Here is a 15,885-nt window from a genome sequence, read left to right as displayed (position 1 = left end):
CGGTGCGGGGGCTCCGGCCAGCTGCGGCGGCCCCCGCCTGGCGGCGCTCCCCCGCGCCGGCAGCCGCCCCGCCGCACCTTGGCTGCGATCCATGGCGCGGTAGAGCAGGAGGGCGCCGAGCAGCCCCGCCGCCTCCAGCAGCAGCAGCCCCGTCACGACGCGCCGCGCCATCGCCGCCGCCGGGGCCCGGCGCCCTTCCCTTACCGCCGGCAACGGCTGCGCATGCGCAGCGCGCCCGCGCCGCCGGCGGCTTCCGCCCCTTTCCCGCACGGGCGGGCGCGCAGGCGCGCTCCTTCCGCTCGCCTCCGCCCGGCCCCGTAATGGCGGCCTCGGGGGTCGCGGCTCCTGCCGCGGCGCTAGCCTGCGGCCCGGTCGCAGGCAGGCGGAGGCAGAGGCGCGCCTCGGCAACCCGCGGCTCCCCTCCCGGCTCCGCTGCTGCCTGGGCAGGCCCGGGCGGGGCCGGTGCTCGCACAGCGATGGCTTCGGGCGCAGGTGGCAGTCCTCGGCCGCTGCCGCTCGCCCTCGGCGGTCCCCTCTGGCTGCTGGCAGCAGGTCCGACTCGCCACCGCCTTTCCTTGCTGCCCAGGGGGACCCGCTGTGTGAGCGGGCAGCTGGCAGCATGGGTGCCCACGGCAGCTCGGAGGCCGGGCCGGGCCGGGCCGTGCTGAGGCTCCGGAGCGGGGGAGCAGCGTGCGCTGCAGTGCTGCTGCTGCGGCTGGTGGAGGAGCCCCCTGCTCCTCCTGCGAGCTGGCACCGGCCGGCCTGTGTCCTGCTAGGGGAAGACAGCTGGATGCATAAGGCTCATGGCCGTTAAAGGGCATCCTAGCTCTATCATGAGGATGTTGAAAAACCTGTGCCGTGCGAGATCTCAGTATTTAATTGTCTTTTTAACATGAAAAAGGGCATTAATGCAGACTAGCTCCCTAAGGGGGTGTTGAGAACCTAAAATGGCAGCATCCCTTCCTCTCAGTATTGTTCTTTCTGGTTTATGGTTTTGATTTCATTGTTTTCTATTATTCACTATCTGTTTCTCTTAACTCATAATATGGGGCTGACTTCATTGCCAATATAAACCCTCTTGGGATTTTTCTTACTAGGGACTTTCTTTTCTGTGTGCTTTTTTCTTATTAATGTTATGTAAGATTAGATGTAATATTTTGCTGCTCATTCTTACAGGGTGATTCATTTCCCAATTCTGTTTTCCCTGGTGGCTGAGCTTGCAAGTATTACTTGCTCTCAGTGGGATTTCTTACTAAAGTAAATCCTGCTCTGTAGATTATAAGTGGACAGGATCAACCCAGCTTCCATTTCCAGAAAGGTGGGAAGGGAGGAGAGAAAGAAACGTATCAAATTCGGGGGAGGGCAGAAGTAATGCCAAGGATTTTTACTCCACCACTTAAAAATGTCTGTTTAAAGGCACTTACTGCATTAGACTAACAGTTTCACACCCCAAAGGTGGCAAACATGGCCGAGGATAAAAAAACCTTTGTTGATGAGATAGATAAAGTGTTGGCGAAGTCTGAAGGGCTTACCTTGAAGGATATGCTCTTCTCCTACCGGGGGACCCCGTATCCCGTCACAGTGTGCAGTGCGGAAACGTTCCAAGCCCTGGAGAACCTGGAAGCCAGAAGAGATGATATGGTGCTGGTGTCCTACCCCAAATGCGGTGAATACATCATAACTTGCTTGCTGTAGTCTACGATACTGTAACTAATTAGCTGACACAATGAGAAGGAAAACCAACCGGTTGTGGTTGTACGTTGTGTGAGGATATGGGGCATTTCTGCTACAAGCAGAGGCAGCAGGTTTTTGTCCTGCTTTATCTTAATTAAGCAGCCTGTTGCACTGCTTTTTTATATCGTTTTTCTGAAAGGAAAAGAGCTTTTAGTGTTCAAAGATATTTTTGGCTGAAGAAATGAGAAGTAAGTACATAGGTTTTTATATATCGGTGGGACAAGACAACTTTGCCAGTATGATAAACTGTGTTCTGAAAAGCATGTTGGTAATGTAGTGTAGTGTACAAAAGCAATAAAGTTATGCATTAGACTCTTTAAGGTGTAGGAAGTGATGTGGCACAGCATCTTTACTTGCAAAATTATAAGCTGTTTCTTGGGAATATTCAGTATCAGCATTGTTTTTTGTTTTGTTACTGCAAAATTGACTAAGACATACTGGAAGTCTAAATCTTTTATTCAGAGGTTTGCAGAAAGGAGGACAGGTGCAACAGGAGCAGTGAAAAAAGCCCAACCAACCAACTAGTTGATTTTGATCAGTTTTGTTAAATGTCAGCTGTGACATGGGTTGCTTACAAGGAAGGGATGGGTTTTGCTAATCTAGGAAATCCTATCCAAGCATGTGTTTCTTCTCTGAGACCCAAGCAGCAGCAGCTTAGGGCTAGCGGAGAAAATGTGGGTCCAGGGAAGGATTTCATCGCACTAGCATGGTAGTGGATGCGGCCAAGTTGGCCTCTAACCAGAGAGTCCTAGGTCAAGGTCGCCCTCAGCACGCAGAATTCCCATTGGTTGGCGAGTTCTGGTCTGGAAAGAAACCGTGGTGTATTTAGGGGCTTGAGAAATATGCCTGTAGTGTTAGGGTGAAATTATAACAGCTATGAGATAGGACACTGAACCAAGAGAAAGAGAGGGCAAGTACAAAAGGAGGGAGCTGGCACAAAATACGAAATATGAAACGTGCATCTTTATTTTGAGGAGCCTGTAATTCTGTTGGGTTTGGGTCCAGAGTTCTGCTGGACCCTGTAAAGTCCCAAAAGATCATTGTCATAACTAGGCACTGGCTTTGATTTCTCACAGAGTTTGGAAGAGTTCAGACACGGAGTCGTGATGCTGATTGCCTCTGAGGTTTAGTAACTCAGTAAACCTCTCCTGCTCAGGGTGAGGGATCAGTCGATAAAGAAAGAGATCTCACGCTGTTAGTATTGGGCAGTTCGTGGTAGGTCAGCAGGGGGAAATTTTACCAAAGACCCCTGCCAGTTGTTCAGTAGGAGAGGGAGTACGCAGCTCCCTGTGGTTTGCCGGGGAGTGCAGCACCCTGTTACCCGGCAGGCACTGCTGGAAAGGCATAGGTATGGGAGGCTGCACAGAAGAAATGGGAAAGCAGGAGGGAGTGAAAACGCTGCATTTGCGCAGTGCAGTGTAGTTACAATCTGCAGGTAAGTCTCCTGGAATTTCCTCCCAGTTGGATATTTGCTCTTACGCTCTTAAACAGTGCTAAATAGACTTCTTGTCCTAATTTCCTATAGCGTGCAAAGTGGGGGGAAAAAAGGCAAGAGAGGAGGATAAAATATGGGAAGATTATCTGCCCCACTTTGAAACCAGAAAGTGCTGCGCTTTGTCTTGCCCCTTGATGTGACACTTGGACCCACCAAGCCAGAATGTCACCAGGTAGTGATAAAAATCTCTCTGCAGGCCTCTCTCCCTCTTGAACCGAGGGAGCCTGGTGCCTGGCTGGCTTTCTCTGCCAGCTTCTCAGGTGTTTTCCATGCAGGGCTCAAACTCTGGCATTTGCCAGGCTTAAATGGTCATGAACATGCCTGAGGAAGGACTCACATTGAGGCCCTTCAAAAGCTTTGTCTCTCAAAGCTTTAATATTGTCCTCATTCCTTTTACTTATTAAGTATTATGAAGATTAAGTTACAGTGAAGTCTCACTGTGTAACAGGTTTCCCCCAACTCAGGTGTGCGCAGTGGAGAGGAAAACTCTGATGCAGAGAACTATTGATGAGGTCGGTGCAAGGCACGATGGAGCTCCCAGATGCAGCACTTCCCAGGGATGGGTCGCATGGTTGAGAAGCCAGTAGGGCATTTAGAGACTAGGAATTTTAGATTTATCAATTGTAGCTTTTCATTAAAATGAAATTTGTATTTGTGCACATACAGTTAATATTAGGCAGATGAGGACATAGATTTGGAGACTCTTAATGCTTTTGGCTCTGGACTGTATGTAAATGGGAGAGTGATATAAATGATATACATCGTACAATGTCTTACCTATAAATATGATACTGGGTGGTATATAATTGTAATATATGTATTAGAAGACATTGCATGATGTGCACACGTTGTATACATATTACTGTATAAATGACATGTATCAGCTGCTTCCAGCCAAGCATCCTGAGACACTTTATATAACTTAGGGTGGAAGTTATTCCTTTCTGGGAGTAACTTTCCACTGAAAGCATGAGGTTAAAGCTGTTCGCATTGTGTGTTCCCTGTTAGTGCCTCTGGCAGCTGCGTTCACAGGGGACTCGCAGCATGCAGGAGGCGGCGGCAGCTCCATCTCCGTGGGCCCGGTGGGAAGCATTCCAAACGCCTTCCCCCACGGACACGGGGAGGGTGCTGCGGGCCAAGGTGAACACGCTGTTCCCTTGCTCTGTCCTGCCGGCAATCGGGAGAGCATCAGTGGAGCAAATGTGATTCCTGGAAACCTTGGGGAAGCAGGCACCAGGGCGCAGCTCCAGGAGCTGGCCACAGGCTCGCGCTGGAACGGGATGCCGTGTGGGGGAGGTTTGCTGCAAGATCCCTTCCGAAGGGTGAGGGGTGGGGAGGGATGCAGGTGTCCAGTGGGTAACAGCTCTTCTAGCACTTGTTCTGGCATGTGCTTTACGGAGACAGCAACAGGCACAACTGAGGACAAGCGCTGACAGCGACATTGAATAGATGACTCCATTTCATTCTTGACCCAGGGCAGTAGAGAGAGGCAGATGCTTTCCTCTGCAGAATGAGCGAAGCTCCTTGCTCATTCCTTCGTTCTCCTGTCCAGACCCTTCGCAGGTGTTTCTCTGCAAAAGACAGGACAGCTCCCATTGTTGTCCGTCATGGACTGTTTTATGAATATATGAAAAAGATGTTAAAAGTGCATCGTTGAGTCAGTTCTGCCCCCGGTGCTTTCCACATACCAGTCATAAGTGAGCCAAGAAGGTCACAGTTAAGAAGCTGTTGAGGATCTCATTAACGGAAAACATTATTTTGTTTATAATCATTTGAGAGCTTTAGTGTTATTTGTCATTTGATGACTGTCTATTATGCTGAATTAAGCCATGTAGCGAGAAGGCTCTGAGATCTTATATATCTTTGGTATGTTTTATTTTGTTCTCTGGGTTTCTTGGTGCAGGTGTGAACTGGCTTATCCAGATTTTAAGTGATTTGATATTTACAACTATCCAGAGTAAACCTGTAAGCACAGAACTACCGTTTATTGAATGTGGAGATCCAGATAAATATCAGGTTAGTGAAAAGAAACTATTGAACCACTTAAATTCTGTTGTTTTCTCTCTCCTGCCGCCCCCCCCCCGCCAACTTATTAAAATGAAGTCATGCAGCAAGTAAAGATATTTCTCCTGAGAGGGGAGAAAAGACAATCTTGGATGACTAATGCCTTTTGATTAGGGGCTGTTTCACACAGGTGACTCTCGCAGATCATTGCTGCACCCATGTAATAAACCTGTTCTCACTTATAATTCTGTTTATTTCTAAAGAGGATGAAGCAGATTCCATCTCCAAGGATTTTGGCAACACATCTGAATTATGATTGCCTCCCCAAGTCTATTGTCAAGAACAAAGCCAAGGTGGGTTTTTTCTTTTTCCAAGAACAAGCCTCGTCTCTCTGACGGTACCAGCATGCAGAGTAATTTTGGGGCCACATCGTTTTCTTGTGCCCAGGCAGGTGGTACTGGGGGAAGCAACTTCGAGACAGTGGGATGCCTGGGCTGGCTTAGCACCCCCTACAATTTACAGTAGCCTTAGGGGTGCTGTAGTTGACATAGACAAGAACAGATCTAGAGGCTGTTGCAGTGCTCACAGATGGCTGGAGTGTCACACTTTCATTTTTTATGCTGCTCTTTTCTGTGCATGACCGTGGTGGGAATGAATGTGGCAGCAGTATTCCTGGGACACTGGCTGTCTCCTTGCAAAGAGTCACACTGTTAAAACTTTAATATTTATGGTACTTGGTCACTGAACAATGGCGGATACACAGCACTTAGGAAATGTACCACAGGTGAAGGAAATAATTCGTTAAGGGTTGGGGATTTTTTCCATGTTTCATTGGTATTTTTTCCTGTATGAGACAGGAAAAAATACATCATGTATAACAAAAAAAATTAATGTGTATAACGTGTTTCCAGAAGTGTTTACGTTTCTCTGAAGATTACAGTCTTTTAGGATTTCAAGAACATTGCCATGCTTTGAAAAATGGGAGATGATTGTAACAGCTGCGGTTTCCTGAAGGAGAATCGAACAGAGCTTTTCCTAGCCCGGGGCTGGCAAATGGTTCCTTACAATTTCATGGGTCTTAGGTAGTTATGGGATAGTGTTCAATGACAATATTACAGTCTTTCCAGTTGCTTCTTTCTACAGTTGCTTCATGACATAAGCAAATCTTAGAAGTGGTAACAAGGTCTTTATTATGATCACATTATAAATTTGTTCTCCATGCCTTAACTAATAAAATATTTTATAGCCCCCAGTATGTTACTGGTTGCAGAATGTTTGGTTATACTCTCTTTTTGGTTGCCAGGGGAAATAAGTGATCTAAAATTGTTGACCTCTTTCTCCCACTCTAGATACTAGTGCTGTTTCGAAACCCTAAAGATACAGCTGTTTCATTTTTCCATTTCCACAACAATGTGCCAAGCGTCCCCAGTTACAGCTCCTGGGATGAGTTCTTCTCAGAGTTCATGAATGGGAAAGGTATTGTTATAGTTACTCAATGTAGCTGAAGAAGCAACAGAAAAAAATATTTAAAAACAACTAAATGGGCCCAGTGGGAAAACAGCTGTGTCATAATTAGTTTACTGATGGCCATACGTCATGATGAAGGAGGCAGCTGAATGCCAGAATGGGGAGAATGTCCAAAAGGTGCTTTGCTTCTGGGTATTCTGTTCTGCCAGGCAAGGGTGAAGGAGTTGCATGGCAGCTTGACAATGGCATTGGGTCAAAATTCTGCCACTTAGTGATGGAGGAAATGCTACAGATCTGAAGTGGTAATGGAATGACAGTTTGTTGTCTTTACTGTGTCTGCACATGAGGCCAAACACCTCATTAGCAACCCAAATTTTAGATTTAGACTGATGTCTGGCTTTGGCTTTTAAGAGATGTTTAAATGACAGTATAGTAACATATGTGGAAACCATTTACCTGCCAAAGTCCAGAGGAAGCCTCTGTCATTCTGTTGTACAGTACGGTACCACGGAAAGGACAGGCTGTTCCATTTGTTTGCATTGATGTAACCGATAGGCAACAGAAGGTAATTCTTCAGTCAGAGAGAAATAAGTACCCAGTAAGAAAAGGTCACACTGATGCTTTTTTGTCTTCTTTACAGTCAGCTGGGGGTCCTATTTTGATCACGCAGTGACCTGGAACAAACACATTGATGATGAGAATACTATGATCATAATATATGAAGACCTGAAAGAGGTAAAGCAGATACTGTGTATTGACAGACAAAACGCTTCTGAGCCCATTCCTTGAAATCTGCTGAAATTAACAGCAAAAGGCACAGGTTTCTGAAAGAGCAAAATCAAGTTGATTTTAGCGACAAGTTGGGTCTGGCTATACAAAAGCTGAGCTCCAATGTAATGCAGAAAACATACTGTGAAGGAAAATACATATTGTTAATAGATGATGGCAATGCACATCACAAGTGGGTAACTCCTTTTTCAGAGGACACATATTGCAAGTCTCCCTTTCGCTGTATTGCTTTCAGAACCTGACTGCCAGTGTAGAGCACATAGCTGAATTCTTTGGATTCTCCCCAACGGCAGAGCAGATCCAGTCCATTGCAGACAGGGCCACTTTCCAGGCAGTGAAGGATAAGGCGCAGGAGACTCATGGCGCTGTTGGCTCATTTCTTTTCCGCAAAGGTAAATTTGTTTGTATTTTGTTGGGGTGGTGAATGGTAGCACTGCATCTTGGGCAGACAGGAATTTGGATCGGTAGATGGTTAATCTTTCTGTATAGTTTTCAAGGTTGGGAGCTGTTTAAGAAACACCGATTGTGATTCAGGATGCTGTCACTTGATTTCATCACAAGGGCCAGTACCATTTGGTAAAGCCCTGTATAATGTGATTAGCAGAAATGCCCTACAAGTAGCCCACCCTTCAGTCACGGTATGCAGTCAGCACCAATTCAAACAAAGAAGAGTTTTATCTTGGCTTCTGTGAGTAGTGAGGATAGCCTGGCACCCGGTCTACAGAGTGCCTCCACAGATTTTTCTTTTTGGGTTTTCTGATTAACCCTTGTGATTGCCTAAGAACCTCAGTCAACACCTGGAATCCAGACACTCCACAGATTCAGCTGTGTCTTTTAGCCATGGATCAAGCTAGAGCTGCAGACTCAGACTGTGAGCTCTCCAAAATCTAGATTAAAGGTAGACTACAGTTTAGGGCAGTGTCTGGTTGCAGTGTGTCCTGGTTTCAGCTGGAATAGAGTTGATTTTTCTTCCTAGTAGCTGGTATAGTGCTGTGTTTTGGATTTAGGATGAGAATAATGTTGATAACACACTGATGTTTTGGTTGTTGCTAAGTAGTGCTCACACCAGTCAAGGACTTTTCAGCTTCCCGTGCTCTGCCCGGTGCACAAGAAGCTGGGAGGGGGCACAGCCAGGACAGCTGACCCCGACTGGCCACAGGGCTATGCCGTACCTTATGGCGTCATGCTCAGTATATAAGCCGGGGGAAGAAGAAGGAAGGGGGGGACGTTCGGAGTGATGGCGTTTGTCTTCCCAAGTAACCGTTACGTGTGATGGAGCCCTGCTTTCCTGGGGATGGCTGAACACCTGCCTGCCCATGGGAAGTAGCGAATGAATTCCTTGCTTTGCTTTGCTTGCGTGCACGGCTTTTGCTTTACCTATTAAACTGTCTTTATCTCAACCCATGAGTTTTCTCACTTTTACCCTTCTGATTCTCTCCCCCATCCCAGCGGGGGGGAGTGAGTGAGCAGCTGTGTGGTGCTTAGTTGCCAGCCGGGGTTAAACCACAACACAGTGTACAAAGCTCTTGCAGTTAAAAGCCATATCTTTGAACCTTCTGGGTTGGTTTCACAACTGCTGGTCATCTTTTATAGTCTTCTGCAGCTGTACAAGACACATACCAAAGCTATGAAGGCAGACCAGTGGCTTCCTATGTTCACTTTATGTTCACATTCTATTGAGGACACCAAATATAAGGCAAAATAAGAGTGTATTCTTGGGTCAGAGATTCTTTTCTTGCAGGGGGAAAAAAAAAAGAAAAAATGGATTATCCTGAGATATGATAATAAGAGAGACAAGGTAATGTTTTGTTTTAAATCATACTCCTTGGTCCTTACAGTCAAGGATAATATTTCACTTTTCTTTATATTCCAGGTGTTGTTGGAGACTGGAAAAGTCTTTTCACTGAAGCTCAGAACCAGGAAATGGATGCCAAATTCAAAGTGTGCTTAGAAGGAACTAAGCTGGGGGCAAAGTTAAAATATGATGTGTACTGCAAGGCCTGAACCTCTTTTAGAGAAAAAATTAATGTCCAGGATGCTTTTCATTCAGTTTTATGAAATAGAACAGAAACCAGGACAATATCTGATTTAAAAATTTTGAAAATCCATGCAATTTGCAAACCTGTTTCTGCTGTCTTAACTTCCACAAGCAGTCCTTCCTCACGCAGTTAGTATCATTGACTTCACTGTATTCTCTTAAATGACCTGTAGTTCTATGGCCTCATTTGTTTTTTAACACTGATTTTTAGCTATGATTTCATGTTACCTGGTACAATTCTGTATGGAATATATACACAGTAGTTAAAGCTGCTGAAATCTCTGGAAATGTATCCAGTACGTTGGAACTGATTTTCCAAGAGATTTTTTAAAACAATCATGAAGTGTCACTTTGATTCTTAATTTCTAAGTTTGTAGTATTCATATATAATTTTAATTTCTAAGTTCATAGTGTAAAACGAAATTTCAAAAGGTCTTGTAGTTGTCATTTGTCACTTTCTGTGTGCTGTTAAATGTGTGAAAAAGTAAAGGAACTCAGTGGTGGAAATTTTCCCCCCTTTTCGGCAATAATATTTTTCTTTCCTTTGGTAGTTTGAGATCTCGTCCTGAGCAATTGAAGGAATTGCCTTGGACATAACTTGCTGATGGAGGTTGAAGTCCCCCTCCTGGTGGTGGCTTGCTTTGTTGCTTAACTTCAACACAGGGTTACCCATGGGGGAAATGAGGACCACATGTTGAGAATACCAGGTTTTGTCCACATGATTGTCAGGGCTCCTGAGCACCCACTCTGCTTTGGATGTTGAGGAAGCACATGCAGAAGCTGCTGCCTGGGCAGGACTGGGAGGAAGTCAGTTCTTCATGGTATCAAGGCAGGGGGGTTGGTAACCATCTGGTTGACTTGTTTGGAAGAAGGGACTTTTTAGACATGAGAGAAGGAGGTGTGCTACTTGCATAACTCTGGAAATGGAGCCTTTGCCTGGGTTGTCTGGGTTTGCCTGGGTTACTTTATCCCTAACAGTAGGACATACGGTTTCAGAGCCAGGATGTATTTTATTTTCTGGATGTCTGGGAGCTTTGAAGTGCCACTGTCAAGAACAGAATGACTTTCCTTTGGTGGTGCCAGCAGACTGGGGTGCACAAGATGGTTGAACTTGAACGGTCTCATAAAGGGCTGACTTTTTAGGTGCACTTTTCCCTTGGGAGACTGATTAAACACCAGTCTTTGATAGCTGGTTGTTTTCCCCACCAGAGGCATTTCTTTATCTTTGAAGAGAAGGAATACAAAGGAAAAAGTGCTTGGAGAAGGAATATGCGGGTAATGGGCACAGAGCTGCTAATTTAGCTAGTAGGGGAGGTTAAAGTCTTCCTCCTCATAGTTTGTCAGCTTCTGTCTGAGAAATAATTGTCTTAAGTGTGGTAAATGACTTGGCAGGAGCGTTGGTTACAGATATGTTGGGTAAAGAGTGTACCTTAGCCAGGCTGAAAACTCAAGTATTGGGTACTTGAGGTGTTGGCACAGACAGACTCTGTGAGACCTTCTGGTGCAGACTTTGTTAGCCAATGTTAAACACAACAAACTCCCAGTCATTCAGTGCTAATGAGAATCCCTTTCTAAAAGTCTGCCAGTGGCAGGGGAATGATTAAGACAGGTTAACTTCAATGCATAGTTAGGAACGTCTTGTCATTTCGTAATCAGGTCTCCACAAAATCTTGTTTGTTTGTCTTTCCTGGCATATTCCCCTTGAATTCTCTTCTCCTGTTCTAGCTGTGTTTGCTGTAACAATGAAAACAGCTCACTGACAGCACAAAAAACCTCCAGCTGTTGGTCCTTTAGGTTGACTGGCTAAGATGCCAATGCCCCAAAGACTGGCATTCACGTGATGGGAAGAAAGGATCAATGCAGATGTGAATTTGCTTTCAAAAGTAACAGCTGTAGTAATGGCCATTTAAAATAGGTAAACCAAAAGTGGGGTACCGGTGAGGATTGAAGAGCAAAATAGAACACACAAAACCAAACTGTCAGAATGAAGTCGGTTAATACCAAACAAATGAAAATTTCAGGTCACTAAAGCTAGCTATCTCAAACACATCCGAGGTTCCCTATAAGCTTTACATAGGCACAGGAAAAAGCAGCAGCGTTCCTTGGGTATTCGCCTCAGCTGTAGCTGCTGCAGCAGTAGGTCAAGATCATTGCTAAGCAATTAATAAAAGGAAGTTCAAAAGACTTTAGTTGAGGATAATGTTGAAACAGGAGCACTACTTCCTATTAAAGTATGTTGCCTGAATTACTGATAGATCTGTAATAGCCAGCCTGTCCACTTAAACCACTGTGTTTCTCAGTTTAAGATTACAGTGAAGTATTTTAGGGCAGTTCAAGAGGAAATCCTATTTCAAGATGCTAAATAGGCTACTCTTAAATTTTTACACCTTTCGACCAGCAAGGTTTTTTAAGCTGAGGTTGTTTAGCTATCCGAGGGAATATTTTGTAGGTGACATTCTTTAATTCCTTCAGTCTGATCTGCACATTCTTCTCAGCACATAGTCACATACTTAGTAATTGCTAGCTCATGATGAGCATTAAAGAACATAAAATAAAAGACTAGTGAGTGTGAGGGGCAATTGATTTTTTTGCAGCTTTCTGTGTGTTGCGGGTTTGGTTCTGTTAAAAATAGTGTGGTGGGGTAACAGGGAAGAAAGCTAGACATAACACCACCAGAGAAAGGGAGAATTTGTACCTTTCTCAAGCACTTAAGCACACTCGGGGTGGAAAAGCACTGTCAAGTGCTTTGAGATGGTGACATAGAAGGTCAAATCCAGTAGCCCACAACAATTGCAGCTATCGACAGCAGCTAAACTAAACAAAAGATTCAAACGCAACAGAAAAATTAAAACTCCTTTTTGTGGAAAATCACCAGTCATATATTCTTTCAGCCATACATATAGGGAGCAATTTTGGGTATATATTTTCCATTTCTATGTTTTATACTTTATATGTTTTCCCCTTTATACTTTTCTTTTTATTACGGTACTCAGCAGTAAAACTTTAGATGGTATTTTTGACACACAGCATTTAAGGAATATGTTGGATCATTCAGCTTCTAAAGAAGAGTTTTTTTCAGTCCCTGGCCACAGTTTGGTTTTATTTTTTCTGTATCTGTGACCTACTTCACCCTTAGCATTTTCCAGCAGTTGTAGGTATTTATGATGTCTACGCTTATCGTAACTGGTAAATGCTGCTCTATTAGTGCTTTTGTCACCTCCATTTCCCTTATGAGCTGTTCAGTAGCAACCACATGGCAGGAAAATATGTTAAAATGATATTGAAAAAGAGAAATTGGAGGTCGTCTCGGAAAAGAGAAGCATAAATATATCTTTAGTATGCGAGAGAGGGCTCTCTTGTGTGTGTTCAGGGTGTCAATAACCTAACCAAAAAGGAAAAGAATTCTGGTACTGAATTACCATAAAAGTAAAATAGGATCAAAGCAGACACAACTGAGCTCAATTTTCTCATTTACAAAATGCGAACATTTCATATTGCAGCATTATGCAGTACATTAATTGGAAAGATAATTAATGTTGAATTACAATAGAAGTGCTATCAGGGCACATATGACATCCACAGGAACATCAAATAATTTTTTCTGAGGTTAGGCTGGCTATTAGAAAGGATGCCAAATGGATTTATAATGAAGGGAGACATGAAATACAGTTATCTCAATCTTGTTATGACAGCAAATGCCTGGACTTGTATGCTAATGGGTTTTTTTTGTTAAAGTCCTAACACTTTGATCTGAATTTTGGCTGAACAATCACCTTTGATGGGGATTAGCACCTTCTGTTTTACTCTAAACACACTGCAGAGCTTGGCTATGTACACTGGGAGTGTTGAAATGAGACTGGTCAGTGATAGTTACAGATGTTAATGTTGTCGGGATTGATGCAAAGGAGAGAAACAGAACAACAACATTATGAATGAGAGCATACTGTGTCAGTGCTGTGTCTGAGTGCGTTGCTAGAGTGCTCTGCTAAAACGTTATTTACGTTCAGATGTTTATGGTCATGTATACAATTGTCCTGTATTGCTATTGCACTTTGTAATGCTTGTATGTTGGATAATATGAAGTATTAGCTGATAAAATATTGTTTGTATCTGAATGGGAAGTTTTTTGTATGATCATTTGGCTTCTGCAAAAACTTTAGAGGCTTGAGGAAGAGAGAAAATTAGTCTTGACTTTGCTCAAAACGTGAGGGAGTTGGGAGCAGTCAGGAAATGAAAGGAGGCTGGGAAACTGGTGTCTTGGGAGGCTTGTGTACTTGTGAGTAATATAAGCTTGTTGACATATGCTTGTGGGGTCTCCAGCGAGTTCCCTGCTGTTTTGCATTTTACAAACCAGTGAAGCCGTTTTCATTACAACAACACTCATTAGTGTTCCCCCAGCAGGTAAATAAGTCATAGTTTCATTATTGTGTATTTCTGATATATCCATAGGCAATGTATTTATATTCAGAGGAAAAAATTAAATACAAGATAATCGTAGGCATTAGCCATGCCCCCAAAAATATAAAAAAAGACCAACAAAAAAAAAAAATTAAAATGGAGCGCTTATATTCTTCCCTCTTCTTCATTTGTTTTCTGCAGGCACAGAGTGTGATTGGAATAACTTCTGCAGATGACGGGGCCAGTATCTTCTTTCATTCTGTGGGCGACTATTTATGCTGTCCACAGTTTTCAGGTTTTTTTTCTGCTCTCCCAGCACAATCCACCCTGTTTTTTCCTGATGGCATGGAATTTTTTTCCCCTGACTGTTATTTATTTAGGAAACTGTTCATTTGTCTTCTTTTTGTTTGTTTGTTTTTTTTTTTTTTTTTTTTTTTTTTTTTTCCCCTGGCAAGCCACTGTGTTTGTCCTCACTTGCAACGTGTAAGCTTCTGGACACCCGCCTTTCTTGCTGCTGTGGTACCAGAGGCACGGTCAGCCATTTATACATAGAAAAGTTACCTTAATGTTGTTGTGCTGACAAAATATAAATAGAAGCTTTATGTACCGAGGCCGTAAGGTGGTGAGGCCTTATGACAGCGGGCAAGGGGGGCCCTGAGGGGCCTCTCTGCCCTGCCCAGGGGAGCTGGGGCATGGCCTGGTGGAAGCTGTGTCCGTCAAGGCGCCATTAAGTAATCTCCCCGTTAAACAGGGCGGCCCTGCCTCAAGAGGATGAGATGTTAAGTGGAGCAGGACAAGGAGCAGCAGTGGAGGCTGGGCTTCCCTGCACCTCAGTCCCTCCGAAATCGGGTGGGGATGCCTGGCGGCATCACGTTAGACGTGAGCCCGGGGCCTTTGCCGTGCTGAGGGGAGGCTGTGGAGGGAAAACCCCTCTTGCCTCGCCTCAGGAGCAGTGGGAAAGCGGGATCTCCCAGGGCTGCCACAGCCCACCGGCCTGGGGCTGTCCAGCCACAGGAGTTTTCTCTCTTGGGCTGTCCAGTGCTACACGGTCTACTTTTAAAGGTGAGAGAGTTGTTCTCCTGTGACTGAAAAATATGGTTCAGCTCTCAGACCGGGCTGGGGCAGATACGTGGGGGAGTCGGTTCCCCTCCTGGTGACTGACAGACCTCTTGTGCCAGCCTGCCTGGGGTGAGCAGCGGTTGCAAGGTGCTGGTAAACACGGTCCCCCATGCTGTCTAAATCCTGACCTCCTGAGGATTTTCTAGCAGTAAAGCCTGGCTGTGGTCTTCTGATCTGAATCTGAATTCTCTCAGTGCCAGGAGGCACACAGGGCGCGAACATCGTTCTTCCACTTCGATCGGTCTGCGGCTGCGTGCTCTGGAGTCCCGAGGGCCACAGCGCAGTCTTCTGTTGGTTTTCTCCTCAGGACATGACCGATCCAGTTCCATCTCCTCCTCCTCACTTCATTACTGATTTTCTCCATCTCCGCCATTTCGTTTTTTTTGAAAGTTGATGCTCGTCATTTCTGCAACTTTTTATTTTTTTTTCCGGGAGGAGGTAGTTGGCCTCCTGCCCAACCCCCATGACTTGGAGGGCCAGTGGTTTTTCTGTCAGGGTGGCCTTCCCTTAGGCTGCGTTGGTTCGCGGCAGCTTCTTCAATTTTATCCGGTGAACCCTCCAGAGAGGGATCCCCTATCCACCACCCAGGGGACGCACCTTCTAGCCGTGCAGCCCCAGCCGAAGGGGCTGTGGTCTTACCAGAGAGAAAAAACATGGTGTGGGAGGATGTGGAGGAATGGGAGCACGCAAAACAAGCAGGCATGGAAAAGAGAGCAGCTCTGAAGGCTGTATGTGTTTGATGAGTGTGTTCCCCATATGGCTGGATATTATAATTTGGGGCAAAAAGCCTTGGGAAAGCCACCTGCATGGTGATGCTGGTGGGAAGCGTGCGTGCGCTGCA

General features: G+C 45.1%; 1 protein-coding gene across 1 annotated transcript; it reads left to right on the top strand.

The window, feature by feature from the left end:
* Window positions 1-1,464: 1,464 nt before the first annotated feature.
* Window positions 1,465-9,493, top strand: SULT6B1 (sulfotransferase family 6B member 1; the record flags this gene model as incomplete). Its single annotated transcript, XM_082305600.1, has 7 exons — window positions 1,465-1,666; window positions 5,133-5,245; window positions 5,497-5,586; window positions 6,583-6,709; window positions 7,341-7,435; window positions 7,725-7,881; window positions 9,363-9,493. 7 exons carry the CDS (start codon window positions 1,465-1,467, stop codon window positions 9,491-9,493), a joined length of 915 nt encoding a protein of 304 aa, XP_082161726.1.
* Between the last annotated feature and the right edge of the window lie 6,392 nt (window positions 9,494-15,885).

This window comes from Platalea leucorodia, assembly GCF_965183815.1.
Source record: "Platalea leucorodia genome assembly, chromosome: 3".
NCBI lineage: Eukaryota > Metazoa > Chordata > Aves > Pelecaniformes > Threskiornithidae > Platalea > Platalea leucorodia.
The sequence above is the reverse complement of the archived record's forward strand: the minus strand, read 5'-3'. Positions and strand labels throughout refer to the sequence as shown.